At 35.7% G+C, this 15,610-nt stretch overlaps 1 protein-coding gene across 1 annotated transcript in view; it reads left to right on the top strand.

The window, feature by feature from the left end:
* The window catches only part of NSMCE1 (NSE1 homolog, SMC5-SMC6 complex component), a 57,225-nt gene extending 41,889 nt beyond the window's left edge, over positions 1 to 15,336 (top strand). Inside the window, exons 3-8 of the mRNA XM_051988250.1 lie at positions 146 to 267; positions 5,775 to 5,852; positions 8,377 to 8,523; positions 12,718 to 12,831; positions 13,640 to 13,760; positions 15,065 to 15,336. Coding sequence (XP_051844210.1) covers positions 146 to 267; positions 5,775 to 5,852; positions 8,377 to 8,523; positions 12,718 to 12,831; positions 13,640 to 13,760; positions 15,065 to 15,144 — 662 coding nt within the window. The 3' untranslated portion in view covers positions 15,145 to 15,336. The remainder of the gene's footprint in view (positions 1 to 145; positions 268 to 5,774; positions 5,853 to 8,376; positions 8,524 to 12,717; positions 12,832 to 13,639; positions 13,761 to 15,064) is intronic.
* Positions 15,337 to 15,610: the final 274 nt, after the last annotated feature.

Genomic DNA, 15,610 nt, shown 5'->3' with positions numbered 1-15,610 from the left:
TTCCCATTCATATACATTTTTGAGAGTTGGCAGGTGCTTCCTAGTTAGAGAAATTGTGGTTAGAGGAGGAGGAAAAGATTGAGAGGAGAAAGATGTTTTGATTCATACCTTTTTTTTTTTTTTTTTTTTGGTTATGAATTTTCAGTGTACTATGCGCATGACAAATTGGATGACTTCATTGGCATTATTAACACATTTCTACGTCCATTGTTTATGGAAATCAGGAAAGGACGCTCGGAAGATAACGGGAAGATATTTTATGCTTTGGTAAGTGCGTGGCTGAGCGCCCCCTTGTGGAGTAGGCCTGCATACAGAACTGAGGCCAGATGCTGTTTTCTCCCTGGTCAGAGCGCACATGGCCTGGCTCATCCAGCCCCAACTTTGCCTGCAGCTTTGGGTGTGGACGAGGAGAGGGGAAGGGAATGGGGTTATGGAATCGTGTGGTTAGAGCTGAGGTGGGTCTTCCAGATCATCTATCCCAGCAGCCTCCACTGCTAGTGTTCAGTCCTTTCAGTCAAGTTCGACTCTGGTCCCACTTGGGGTTTCCTTCTGCTGTTTGCCATTTCCTGTTCCAGCTCATTTTTCAGGTGAGAAAACTGAGGCAAAGGGGGACAAACTAGATCCATTCCCAGTCAGATCAGGGGTGAAACAAGGTAGCTTACTATCACCATTACTATTCAATATGGTATTAGAAATGCTAGCTGTGGCACTAAGAGAAGGAAAAGAGATTAAAGGAATTAGAGTAGGTCATGAGGAAACCAAATTATCACTCTTTGCAGATGAGACGATGGTATACTTTGAGAAAACTGAGGCAAAAGGGTTAAGTGGCTTGCTGGATTTGGACTCTTGAAGAGTCTTCCTGTCTCCAGGTCTGGCTCTATATACATTGTGCCACCTAGTTGCCCCTCCAGCCTCTACAGATATGGAACTGAAGCTTCAAGAGAAGAGATGACTTTTGAAGATCACAGAGTTGATTAATGAAAGGAGCAGGACACAAATCAGGTCCACTGACTTTCTGAATATTTTTCATACTACCCTATACTACCCTATTGTCAAACTTCCTATAGATCTGTTGATCTGAATATTTTCTCTATTATATCATACTCTCTCCCCATTATTACCATCAGATCTGAACCACAGGATTATAGGGTTTACATTTGTAAGGGACTTAGCAATCACCTGGGCTAAATGCCTCATTTTACAAATGAAGAAACTTAAGGCTCAGAGCCATTAAATGACCTGCCTAAAGTCACATAGGTGGTAAGAAAAATAACAGTAACCTTTACAGTGATTATTGGCATTTCCATAGTACTTCAAAGTTTACTCAACATATTCTTCACAACTACCTTTAAGTATTATTATCCAAGTGTGATTATCAACTTTCTGCTATTCCTCAGGATATTATTTATTTTGTTTCTTCCCCCACCTCATATTCCTTTGCATGGCTATGAAAGTTCATTTTTTTAGTAGTTTAAGAAATCCCCCCAAATATATGGAGTTTTGGGACCAGAGGAGGATATTCTTGCCTAAAGCCAGTGTGCCAAGCTTGTGGAAAGAACCACTCTGTGTTGTATTTTTATTGTTTCTATTTGTCCTTCAATTTAGGAAGGTAACCAAATGTGAGCCCTGAGATGAGCTGGCAGTTTGGCCCTAAAGGAAGTGGGGAATGGGAGAGGGAGGAAAGGAGGAGAGAGACAGAGACAGAGACAGAGACAGACAGACCCCTGTCTGTTTTATCTCTTATTGCCCCTTGGGAGGTTTAACCAGGGCTTCTGAATTAGATTACTATAGGTAAAGGACCAGGTGACTTAAATCTGCTAGATTTAAAGCTGTTCTTAAGAGTTTGTTGTGATTTTAGCCAGTCACTAAGACTCATTGAGATCTCTTCTAATTCTAGAATCAGCTCTAGAGTAGACTCTTTAAAATGGATTGTGACCAGAATAGATTTGGTGAGGTCCTTTTTTCTAGGTCACTCTAGAATCATTCTCTATTTAGGGCTGTTGGAAGAAAAAGGGATAGGGGATTTGCCCTGATTTAGGGGAAACTTTTGCTTTCATTTATGTCTAAGGAAAGACCACTGGCCCTATTTTACCCGAGGTACATTGCAAACTTAAAATATTTAGCAAATATGATGTGTTATTTTTCTGATGTGTACAGAATGACTAAACTAGTGTTATTGTCCTGGGCTGCTGTTTATCTGGGGTGAGAGCCATTAACAGTAATTCACTAGGGGAAAGCCTTCAATTGTACATTTCAATTCTTGTTAGTAAGAAATAAAGTATAAGTTGCAAACTTGTTTTTACTGAGTCATTATGATAACTATCTCCAGCAACAGACATCAAATAACCTCATCTGGGAAGGGCTGGACTTAAGATATTGTAACCATACCAAAATGGTCATGAAAACCAGAAATAGTAATTAAGATTTGTCTGACCAGAAACACTTGTGACCAAAGTGAATAGAAATCAACAATCCTCTGGCTGAGGTACATTTCACAAATGGGAACCTGAGTAAAACATACTTTAAATTAATATTTTTGGGGAAACTTGCAATCATTGTTTTGTACCAGGCAAAAATATGTGAAAAACTTTTCAGTAATGCCTTCTTCCTAGTTTTCTTTTTACTTCCAGAGCTGCCTATTCTGTTATATAACATTTAGGAGTTGAGTTTCAGTATTCTTCTGAAATGTCAATTCATCTTATAGTATTAAAAATACATCCCGATCACCTATGCTAGTCTGAGTCTTTCCCTATAGATTATAAGGCAGAGAGAGAGAGAGAGAGAGAGAGAGAGAGAGAGAGAGAGAGAGAGAGAGAAAGAGAGAGAGAGAAGAAGAGGAAAAAAAGGGTAAGAACGGGCTTTTGGAAGAAGCCATTTTATATTCTTTCTATTTCCTATTGTTTCTAGCAGTCAAAACTTTTAGAAAACCTCAGATCTCTGTAGTTGCTTCAGGGTCAGAAGTAGAGGGGAAGCTGTAAGAAAGGCAGGAGGGCTAGTGATGTTTGACCTTAGCAAGTCCTTCTGAGTTTCAGTCTTCATTTTTAACATGAAGGGACTGGGAGATCCTTTCCACCTCCAGATTCTGTATTCCTCCACCTAGACTAGGCTCCAATTTTGATAGTGTTTATGGGAAACACCTTGATAAAACAGAGAAAACTCTGAAGTAGGAGGCTGTAGATCTCTGAATTTTACTTCTTCCCATAACTAGCAGAGGGATTGTTGCCCTCTGAACCTCAGCATTCACTTCTAGAAAATGAGGGGATTGGATCAGATCATTTCTAAGGACTCTTCCATTTCCAACAGTGTCTATTATACTGCTTGCAGTACAATATTGCAGGAGCAATTAAACTGGCATTCAGGGGCTGGTCTAGGATGCCGATCGTGTTTTTAAGGGAAAATGGATTTCAAGTTGCAGAATACTAACTTCCATGAGTTACAAATGAATTCTTTTAACTAGGCTAATTTCAAAGTGCTTTTAGAACTGACTCTAAATATAGGAGTTGCTGTCATAAGAGAGTGGCAATAACACAACTTTTAACAACAGAAATGACCCTGTCATCTAAAGAATTGACTGGATATTCAAAATGTTTAAGTATAAAATCTTTCCCACTAAATTTATGAAAACTGGACAGAAGGAGCTACACCTTAAGAAAGAACACTGGGAAATGAATGTAAACTGTTGCATTTTTGTTTTTCTTCCCGAGTTATTTTTACCTTCTGAATCCAACTCTTCCTGTGCAACAAGAGAACTGTTCGGTTCTGCACACATATATTGTATCTAGGATATACTGTGACATATTTAACATGTATAGGACTGCCTGCCATCTAGGGGAGGGGGTGGAGGGAGGGAGGGGAAAAGTCAGAACAAAAGTGAGTGCAAAGGATAATGTTGTTAAAAAAAAAAAAAAAATTACCCAGGCATGGGTTCTGTCAATAAAGAGATATAATTATTAAAAGAAAAAATAAAAAGAAAAAAATAAAATAACTAGATACTTAAAAAAAATTAATTTACTAAAACTAAGTGTAATTCAGTGAAGTTGAAGTATGGTTGTCTATGGAAATGTGATTATTCATTAAGAAAACAAGGCATAAATGAGAATTCAGTTGTTAGAAGGATAATTGGATAGGAATTAAAACTGAGACCAGTCTAAACATCTCTCATCTTCTAGAAGTTGAATCCTGAGCTGAAAGAATACATGGGATTTGCTGAAGGCCACATAAGGATTAAATAGTAGAGATTACCTTTAACTCCAGGTCTTCTATTTCAAAACTATTGCTAATTCTACTATGTGTTACAGCTAAAAGCCTTTGATGTTTTAACTTATAATATCTATGCATTGGTCTGGAGTAAGGAACTCCAACTGGAGCACTGAATAACTTTGGACAAACCACTATGGTTTGGGACATTGTAGTAGGCCTAATCCTTTCTGAATTAAAGATTAGTTTGGATGATCTCTGAAGTTCCCTACAAACTCTGACCCAATTTAAAAAATAATTATATTGATTTTCTCATTCAGGAAAACTACTTCTTTCCTACATACCCCCTCCTCTCCTCCATCAATTGAAACAAGAGAAAAACAAATTCTTTATTGGAAATTTGTATAATTAAGCAAAATGTTTCTTCATTATCTATGCCCAAACATTGTGTTTCATTCTCTGTTCTTATCCCTTTACCTCATTAGGAAGTACGTGGCATATTTTATCATTAGTCCTCTGAAATCCTAGTTGGTTATTACCTGATCAGAGTTCCTAATTCTTTTAAAGTTGTTTGTATTTTTCATATTGCCATTGTATACATGGTTTTCCTGGTTCTATTTGCTTTACTCTGTTTCAGTTCATATAAGTCTTCTCATCTTTCTCTGAAATCATCTCCATTTTTTTTCTGCATAATAATATTGCATCACATTTATATACTTTAACTTGTTTAGCCATCTCCCAATTTGTGGGCTCTCTTTCAAATTCCCATTCTTTGCCTCTTCATTAATTTTGTTTAGTCTTGATCCCTCCCTCAATCTACTCTCCTAATTCTCCCTTCTCCTTTTCCCTTTTTATTTCCATATTGAGTGAAATCTATTTCTATACCCAAACTCTGTGTGGGTGTATATATTCTCATTTAAATGAGAGGGAAGTTCAAGTTTCAACTCCTTCCTTTACTACATCTTCCTTATTTTTATAGTTGTCTACTTAAGCATGTAAGATAATTTCCCTTCCCCCTCCTCCCTCCCCCCTACTCTCCCCTCCACCTGAAGTGTATTTCATTCTCCCTTCTTTTCATTTTTCTCTTAAGGTCATTAAGAATAATGTTTTTAAATGAATAAAATAAAATATATGATATTACAAAGGAAACCAATTATATTGAAACATAGTTATAATATTAGATTTCATAACCCTCTACCTCTTCTTTCAGATTCAGAACTTCTGCTTTAGGGGACATAACAGCCTTGGAGTCAGGAATCCTGGCTCTGCCACTTATGACCTGGGGCAAATGACTTCCCATTCTTTGATTTCATTTTTCTTTTTTGTAAAATGAAGAATTTATGCTAGATTTTCTCTAAGGTCTTTTCCAAGTTAAAAAAAAGTTATTCAATAACATAGAAATGCAACTAATTATGATAATAATTCACATTTTTATATTATTGAAAGATTGACAAAGTGATGCATGTAGAGCAAATATTATTATAGACAAGAGCACTAAAGCTCAAAGAAGTTGTACTACTATACTAGTCATTAATGAAGGGACAAAAATTAACATTCAATGTGACTATTCTTTTTAGGTGAATCTTGCAATAACAGAAGCTACCAAAGTGGCATCTGACTATGCAGAAAATGAATTGGAATTATTTAAAAAAACTGTAAGTATCATCAGATAAAATGATTGGGGAAAATTTTTATCTCTAATTTTAAAAACTAATAAATAGTCTTTGGAGAATAATTAAAGGGCTGCATGTCATTTTATTTTGACATATGATAATTAACTGAAGTAGGCATACATCATACGAATGAAAAACTTTATTGGGGAAACTAGTTTTCTCTTGTGAGATAAATTAGTATTAAATTAAAATCATTGGAGCTTTCTCAAAGAAGGGTTTAGTTTTTCCTTTAAGGTAGCCATTTTTGTTTAGCCATTTTATCTGGACTTCCCAGCGATGACTGTTGTATGGTCTCTGGGGAGATTACTGACCAGCAGCTTTTGGAATACCTTTTGTAATATAGAGGTGATCCTAGATTCTCAATCAATCAATCAACAAGCATTTATTCAATGCCTTTTATATTCCAGGACTCTGTTAGGCACTGTGAATATAAAAGCAAAAGTCCAACAGTCCTTGTGAAAAGCTTAAAATCTAGACTGGGGAAAAAAAACATGGCATTATAGGAATATACAAAAGAAATGAATGGATGATTTACAAAAGCGTTTATTAAGCACTTAACGTGCAAAGCAACAGGAATACAAATAGAGGGCTAAGACAATCCTTGCTCTTGAGGTGTTCATATTCTATTGGAGGAGACCACCTAAATAGGAGGTTTAAAGGTGGAAGTTAGATTGAGCATCCATAGTCCTTTGTGGAGGGATGAAGAAGCTAATGGATACTCTTTAATATCATTTCCAGTGTCTGATGTTCATCCATTTGATGGTATCAAAATCTTGGGTGGCAAGAACTTTCTTTTCTAGTTCTTCAATGGCTATGGCTCTAGCACTCACAGGAGAGTTGCTAGGCTGCATTTACAAAGGGATTGCTTCCCACGAAGATGGTTGTGAACCACTGAGCTTTTGGGCTCAGCTTCTTGAGCTATCTTTATCAGGCCCTGAGAAGGTCTTTGAGGTGGTCTGACTTACCTAGTACACACCGCCTCCCATCCCTCCTTCCAGGTGACATGCTGCTTCAGTTAGAATGGCTTGCCTGCCTTTTGGGGGGCAGTTTATTGGCAGTTGGTAAGAATGAGTAGTCCCTTCTCCAAAGGAGGTGCTAGATAAAAGATAATTTTGGGAGACATATACCAGCAGTTGAGAGGATCAGAAAAAAGTTTAGGAAGAAAATGCTTGAATTGAACCTTGAATGAAACATGGAGTTCTTCAAGGCAGAGGTTAGGATTGAGTGCATTCCAAGTATGAGGGGGCATTGCAATGGCAAAGAGATGGGAGGAGCACATGTGTGAAGCACAGAGTAAAGGCCAGTTTGGCTGGACCATAGAGTGCAGAAAGGGGCTTTAATGTATAATGAGGTTGGAAAGACTGGGTGTGGCCAGCTGAGGAAGAGCCTTAAAAGTCAGAAGAGTTATGTTGGATTGTAGAGACAGGAGAAAACTCTGGAGTTTGTTGAGTAGAGGAATTTCATGATCATGTACTTAAGGAAAATCCTTTGGTAATTTTGTGGAAGATGAATTGGAGCAGAGTGAAACATGAGGCAGAGAATAAATAAATAAAATAAATAATAAATTTCAGGGTTCTAGCGAGAGGTGATAAGAGATTGCAGTGAGGTGGTGGTGATGTGAGCATATAGAGGGGGACAGATGTGGGAGATTTTGTGGAGATGGAAAGGACACAATTTGGCAACTGATTAGTTACTTATAATTAGTGAGGAGTTGAGTATGTTGCTATATTTGCAAATCTGGATGACAAGAAGGAACAATAGGTGCCCTTGACCAAAAGAGGGATGAGTTTCAGGGAGAAGATGCTGAATTCTGTTTTGAGAGGCTTATGAAACATTCAGTTCCAAATGTATGCAGTAGGAAACTCATATGCTACTCCATCTCAGGGGAGTCATTAAGGCTGGATGTATCAGTTGGGAGTTATCAGCCTGGAAATGATAATAAAATATATATGAGCATGGATAGGTTGTAAGCTGTGTCATTGGAGGGGATACCCATTGATGAATTACACTTGAGTGTTTCATTTGATTATCTTACCATAATTTTTCTATGAGACAGGTTATGATGTGAATTTTGCCCTGTCTAGTACAAGGCAGGGCAAATTAATTCTGTATGTGCTGTTCTCTGATTTCTAAAATAAGATTTAAGCATTAACAACTATTTTAAAGCATTTTCCCCTTTCATCTCTTTTTAAGAAATGCAGGAACTAACAATGTAAACAATATTATCTATTATGTAAATACTACATAGTGCTTATAAAGTACATTACATACAATATTTATTTGATTTTCACAAACATCCAGGGAGGAAAGTAGACAAGTACTATGTATGTCTAATTCAGTTGGGTTGCATAAATATTGCTAACATGTAAAATTAAGCCAGTTTTCCAATGCGACAGAAAAGAAATAGGCTTCTTTGCATGTCTGCCAGTTTGGGACTTAATAGCATATTAAAAGTGGGTCAAAAATATCGACTTGAGATTTATTTACTGTAAAACATTTCTTGCAGATGGACTTGATTGTTGAATCAGAAAATGGCTATGCATCATCCACCAATATTTTAAACCTGTCAGACAAACTTCAGAGCAAAAAAATGAGGAAGAAAGAAGTGGAACACGTACTCCAGAAGTTTGTTCAGGACAAGTGGCTTTCAGAAGTAAATTACCCTCCAGGATGTACTGTGGCCATTTTTAAAGCTTTGATTGATTTTTAGGGCAAATAAGAGTTTCTTCCAAAGTGCTGATTTAAGAACTCTACTACTTTAGGAAAGAAAGCAAAACTAGGCAAAGATTTTTCCACAGATTGTGCTTGAACATAAAGATACTTGCTCCTTTGGGGCTTTCAGTGCTGACACAAAACTTCTAGTTCTGCATTTTGTAACAGTATGATAGAATTTTCAAGAAACCCCAGACAGGAGCACAGAAAGCAAGGTTCTGCCACAGATACCTCATTTATCAGCAGCTTCCTTCCAGTGAGTGTCTGGTGATTTTGTTCTATGTGGCCAGCATGACATGTTCTGTGTGGTGAGCATGCTGTACTTCCTCATGTGGTTTCTGGCCGACACACTGGACCTGCTGATACCACTGTCAGCCTCTTTTTCAAGGAAAGCTTACTTCTTAGTAGCCCTGCACACATAATTCATTGATGTCATGGAAGTTGGCTGATAATTTTCAGGGGATGTGATTAAAACAAGACAATACTATGGTGTTTTTTTATTTTTGTTTTTTAAGCCCTGAGCAGTTTCTTTGCATTTTGAAGAGCTATGAAGACAGTACTTAATATCTATGAGTAAACAGTCAAATTCCCAAAATTTTGAGCCTGCAGAATGTTTTAACATAGGAATTAAATTTAACCTAGGGTGCTTTCTGGTATCAAGATTGTTTAATTTTAGAAAGGACCTCAGAGATGGGTGATTCGTATCTCCTTATTTCTTAGAGAAGTATACTAAGACCCAGAGAATTATGGAATTGAAAGAACCCTGGATTTGGAATCAAGTTCAGACCCCAGATTGCTGCTCAAGGGCAGGGAAAGGTACTTGCTTTGGTTCAGGTGCTGTGCTAAGTGGATTACATGTATCATCTTATTTGAGCCTTTTCACAACCCTGTAAAATAGGTGCTGTTCTTATCAACATTTAATAATTGAGGAAACTGAGGAAGACTGTTTAAGTGAGCAAGATCACACAGTTAGTGGCAGGATAGATTGGAACTTGTCTTCCAGACTGTAGATCCAGCATTCTAACCACTGAAACCCTTAGCTGATTAATGCTTACTTATTTGTGTGACCCTGTACCTCTTTATCCTTTCAGACCCTGGCTTCCTTTATCTAAAAAAATGATCAGCAGATTAGATTATTTAGGATCTTCCATCCTCATTCCTAGGATTCTGTATGATGCTGTGAATTATTCAGGGGTGTGGCCAGTGGTAGAACCAGGATTTGAATTTGAGTTTCTTGAGTCCAGGATTTTATTGCCCAGTACTGTTTTGAATGTCTAGTAAGAATTAGGAACTAGTCTATAAATTTAGGAACTGAAGATTCCCCCCCCCCCCACCCCCAACTCTTTCCTCTATTTTTCCAATCTGTGGATTAAGAATTATTCTCCATCCCTTTTCTTCTGTTTCCTGTACTTCAGGGTAATAATAAGATCTTTCCAGAATGATGAGAAGCCCCAGTGGTAAATTCAGAGAGCCTGTGAGATGCAGGTCAGGTCAGGGCAGTGCAACTTAGGCCACTGTGTTCTGACTGTCCACATAAACACACACCCTGTTATATTAGCTGTGCAGCTCCTGTATCACTGAAAATCATATCCCTATCATATTTTAGAACAGTTAGTGCAAGCAGGTTAACAGAAGTGGATACGTCATTTGGAGGCAGGAAGCCCTGAATTTGAATTTTACCTCAAACATTTATTAGCTGTGTGAACCTGAGCAAGCCACTTAAGCAATTACCTCTCACAGCTGTTTTGACTGTCAATTGAGATCCCCTCTGTGAAGTACTTTGCAAACATCAAAATGCTCTATAGTTGTTAACTATTATTGTTTTCCTACTCTGTAGTGTAATATGTCTAAGTCATGAACATTTCTGCTAATTGACATATTGTCCAAGATCACAAGATAAGTTTTATAAGAAACCTGAAATGGGAAGAAATTTAATATCAGATGGTCAGTACATTTTGGGGATAGAAGGAAAAATGTTTCACCTCAGCTTCTTTGATTCCAAGACCAGGGCTCTTTCCATTTCCAACTGCTTCCCCTGGGTGCCAAGGTCTCTTCCTACACAATCCAAATTTACAGAGCAGTTGTGCAGAAAGTACTTTGTAAGGTGTTACTTAAATGGAATTTTTACTAATTGGTTAAAAAGAAGTCATCATTAAAATCCTTACTTTATGGTCAGAATCCCTCTCTAATCTTTTTTAGGCCCTCATCCTGTTTATTTGTATTTCAGGAAGCCCACCAAAGGATATTGCAGAAGTATCCTTAGTTTGATTGGCCAGTTGTGTGATCTTAGACAAGTCACAGCACTTCCCTTTACTCTTTCTTCCTTTACAAAATCAATAATATGATTTAGATCAAAGCTTCTTACACTGTGGGTCTTGTATCTGAATGTGGGAGTCATGAAATTATGATTTATTATCAGTAAATGTTTGATTTGTATATTTATTTCATATATCTATATACCTGAGGTCAAATGAAAATTTCTTGGGCAAAAAGGAGTTATGAGTGCAAAAAGTTTTAAGAAGCTCTGATCTAGATGAGCTTTAAGGACCCCTTACTTTAAATTCTTGAGATTTCTCTTGGTCCTCTGCCATTTTATTTCCTGTGTTATAAAAGGTTTTGAGACCTTCTGTACCTCCTCTTCCCATGTTAAGTTTTTTTTTTTTTTTTAAATTGAAAATACACTAATCCTCATTTCAACAGCCTATCCTTATTTAGTCAAAGCAACTATGATATTTGGGAAGCAGTAAACACTTAGCTCAGGGAATTCTGAAGTATGATTTCCATTGTAGGACCATAGGATTTAGCACTAGAGGGATTAAGAAATCATCCCTTTGAAGAGCTGTAGAAAGTGAGGTTGGAAGATAGGAGATGTATCTCATGGTTAAGTTCACACAAATAGTATGTAACAGGGCTTCCCAAATTCAAATGCTCCTTTGCAGATCTAGAGCCTTTTTCCATTGGGCTACATTGGTTAGTGTCTAAATATGTGTCCCTGTCTCTTTTGCAGATCTAGAGCTTTTTTTCAGATCTACAGCTTTTTTCCACTGGGCTACATTGCTTAGTGTTTAAATATGTGTGCAACATGAGTCTTCTGGACAATGATGTGGCTTTTCCCTGTCTGTTCAAGGAAAAGGTCAATGATAATTTTTTTGTTTTCACCAATCCTAAGAGATTTATAGGATTCTTGAATAAAATATTCTTGAATTCTTGAATAAATGATCATTTTGAAGTGTTAATCGACACATCATTATGGGGAACCTATGTGGTCAAAACTGTGTGTAAATCATATATACATACACACACATATATGTCATTTTACAATTTACAAAATGCTTTCTGCTCATAATAATACTGTGAAATTGAATTTCCATTTGAATATCCCCTTTTTATAGATGAAGAAAATAGGCTGAGGTAGGGAAAGCACTTGACCTTCCTTTGTATAGCTTAAACAAAGATAGGGCTCACATCCAGATAAATCCACTCTAAATTCAGTCTTGTTTCTGTTATACTACCTTGCTTTTCTTCCTGAAATTCATTTGCCTTTGAGAAGGAAAAAAAAAGTAAAATCCATTACAAGTGTATATAATCATGCAAAATCAATTAGCATAGTAGGTATGTTCAAAAAATAAAAAACAGCAAAAAAAAGAAATAGAAGAAAACATGCTTAAATTTGAGTCTTTCACTTCTCTCTCTGGAAGTAAATAGCATGTTTCATTATGAGTTTTTGGAATTGGTGTGTGTTGATCAGTTACTAAGTTTTTCAAAGTTGATTATCTTTACAATATTGCCATTACTGTATAAATAGTTTTGATTCTGTACACTCACTCTGTATCAGTTCACATGAACCTTCCTACATTGATTTTTCATAAATAAAATGATAGAAGGAGTATGTGCATATTGCACATACTCCAATATGTTATGGCACTGTGTGATATGGTGCCACATTGCCTTTTAATGACAGGATATTGTTTTTGATATTTCATTTCTGTGTGTATCATCTCTACAGCTATGTCTCAGTCTCAAGGACAAGGGCTTATTTATTGACATTTCTTTATTAAACCCTCCCCTTCCCCCATCCTGATCTTTCTACCATGAATCTTCAATAAGTGCTTATTGGCTTTCACTATCTTTTTAGAGACATGGTGAATATACTTTACATACTCGCTGCATCATGGAATTGGATCAGTATATATGTGAGACTTACCAAGATGTCAAAAAGTGCAACATCTGCCACAGCCTTGCCATTCAGGTAAAGAAATATAAAGTTTTTAAATTGATCTTTGAGAATATTTCCCCTTTCATAATTACCATCCTATTCTACTGTGTGCTTTGAATTTCACAGACCTTTGATATCATAAAATAACCCATTAGCTTCTCTCTGGCCAAATTCTATCCAATAAAGATTAAGTCCCTATTTTATGCCAGGTGCAGGAGGGGGGAAAACCCATTCTTCTACTAATAAAACTTTCTTTATACTAGCACTAATTTCCTGCATATAATACCTTGTTCATAGTTCAAAATATTGTAGATATTTTTGTTAGAACATTGATTTCTCATGCTGTTTTCCTCCCAAATAATAGAACATTATTGGGCCAGGTTTGTCCCTCAGAGTTATTAGTCATTTTGGAAAGTACATGAAACTGTGTGTCATGAGAGGATGAATCTACTGAACTGATAGAACTCTAGATATGTGGTACATTTCTGAAAGTGCTTAAAGAACATTTGTGGTAGTATGGTCAGCAAGAAAGGACATCATAGATTATCTAGTTCAGTTAGTTTTAGTGAAGTGAAAATGGAGAACTTTCCCAAGACAACACAGACAATTTGTGGGACTTACTCAGAGGTCCATTTCCAGACATACATCCTGTGGCTTAGAAAATAGAATCCTGATAGCAAAGTAAGCCCAACTGGTTCTAAAACTCTCAGAAGAAAATATTTGATCATTAGAATGAATAACAATGATTATGGACTCCTAAGGAAAAAGATACACAGTCCACTTAAAAATTTTAAGCAAAATGAGAAATCAGACTTTTCATGATCAGTCTTTCTCATTTCAGGGTCAGTTCTGTGAAACCTGTGGAATTAAAATGCATTTACCTTGCACTGCAAAGTATTTCAAATCTCAGCCTGAACCACGTTGTCCTCATTGTAATGATATTTGGCCTCATGATACAAGAGGTAGGATATTTCACTTGGTTTGAACTTTGCCCTGGGCTTATTGAAATAGATCACATATTACTAGTAGATTCATTGTGGATATCTTTATTTTCTTTATTTTTCTTACTATATTTTGTTTTCGTATTATGTGCTTTTCCTAAAATCCTTATATTCCCTTCTAGAAAGCTTTTTATTATAATTTTAAAAAATTAAAATAAAAGTTTAGCACAGCTAATTAACATGTCATACAAGTGATATGCAATGTTTCAGACTCATTGCTCCTCACCTCCATAACAGTCCACTAGAAAGGAAGGAAGTATATTATTATTTTTCTTCTTTGGGACCAAGCTGTCATTATACTTCTGCAGCTTTGTTTCAGTTATTTTGTTCTATTTACGTTATGGTAGTAATTGTATATAATTCTCTTAGTTCTGCTTACTTTATTTATATCATGTTATCTAAGTCTTCCCTATCCATCTGTGCATTGATTGCACTGTTTTTAATAATACAATAATTTCCTATTATATTTGCCACAATTAAGTTTTGCTATTCTAATAATTTAGTATTTAGCATTTGTATACTTTGTTTAGTTTTTTTTTTTCCTTCTGCTACAGTTTTGTTGTAAATATTGTATTTATTTAGCCTTTCTTTTTGTCTCTAACTTCCTTGGGATATAGGGAAATTAGTGACAAAAAGAAAGACTATGTAGATATCAAATACTATTCAGGTCATAAATCCATTTTGATTTTTTTGTGATATAGGATATTGGTCTAAACTGAATTTTTACCCAACTCCTTTCCAGGTTTACCAGCAATTATTGTTAAAAAGGTAGCTCTCCTTAGGTAATATTATTCAATTACTTTTTATTTTTTCTAGTGTGATCTGCTCTTCCTTTTTTTAACCAATGCCAAAATATTTTGATGATTCCTGCCCTATGTTATAATTTGGGATCACTGTACACATTTTTCATGTTAAAGATTTTAAGTGAGATGTAAATTTCTTTGCTTCAGTATTATTAAAGTTATTATTTATTATTATTAAGTAATACTTTGCTTCAATATTATTAAAATTATTATTAAAGTATAATTGCCTGAAATTTCTTTAAAGAAGGAGTTTGGGGAGATTTGCACCAACCTCACCAATGTTTTCTTGGGAATCTGTTGAAAATCTGCAGTTTCTCTAAAATTTTTAGACTTGAGTTAAAAACCAGTTTAATGTTACATATTAATGTGGTTTCTAGGAATATTCAGCACTAGAAAGTATCAGAAGCAGCTTCTGTATGTGAAAACAGCCTTTTAATCTTATCTGTATTCTTTCTTATGCAGATTTAGTTCAGCCAGATTCCCATTTGTCACCCAGGATCCCAAGAACAACTAGAAGAGTCTCATCTTCAGAAACAAAGTGATGTTAAGAATGCAGTATTAAATCAGGATTTTCTACACTGGAGTTAATGTTAAGATATGTTCAAAAAGATAAAATGTGTTAAGTGGTTCTATTTTGAACTAATTAATTCATTTTAATAGTTTTATATCAATTAAGCCTTGCTTATTTGTATTGACTTACTAATAATCTAAGTAAAATAATTTTAATGAGCTGATGATTTTGGTATTTTTCTTGGTCTGTGCTCTGATACTGTTGATAATATTGGTGTTTTGAAATAGGAATTAGTTTTGTTTTTCATAATTCACATTTCAGCTTAAGGAGTGTCTTGTACATCAGGATTTAAATATATTTAAATTTAATTGAACTAAAATTGAATTATGTAACATTTGAAATCATTTATTTTTATTAAGTCAGTGTTCCTTTTCAGTACTTAATAAGCTGTTCCTTTTTTTCCATCCCTGTTTTTCCTGATGCTGCATCAGACCATA

The sequence above is a fragment of the Antechinus flavipes genome, chromosome 1 (genome assembly GCF_016432865.1).
Source record: "Antechinus flavipes isolate AdamAnt ecotype Samford, QLD, Australia chromosome 1, AdamAnt_v2, whole genome shotgun sequence".
Classification (NCBI taxonomy): domain Eukaryota; kingdom Metazoa; phylum Chordata; class Mammalia; order Dasyuromorphia; family Dasyuridae; genus Antechinus; species Antechinus flavipes.
Note: the sequence above shows the minus strand (reverse complement) of the source record. Positions and strands in the feature narration are given on the sequence as shown.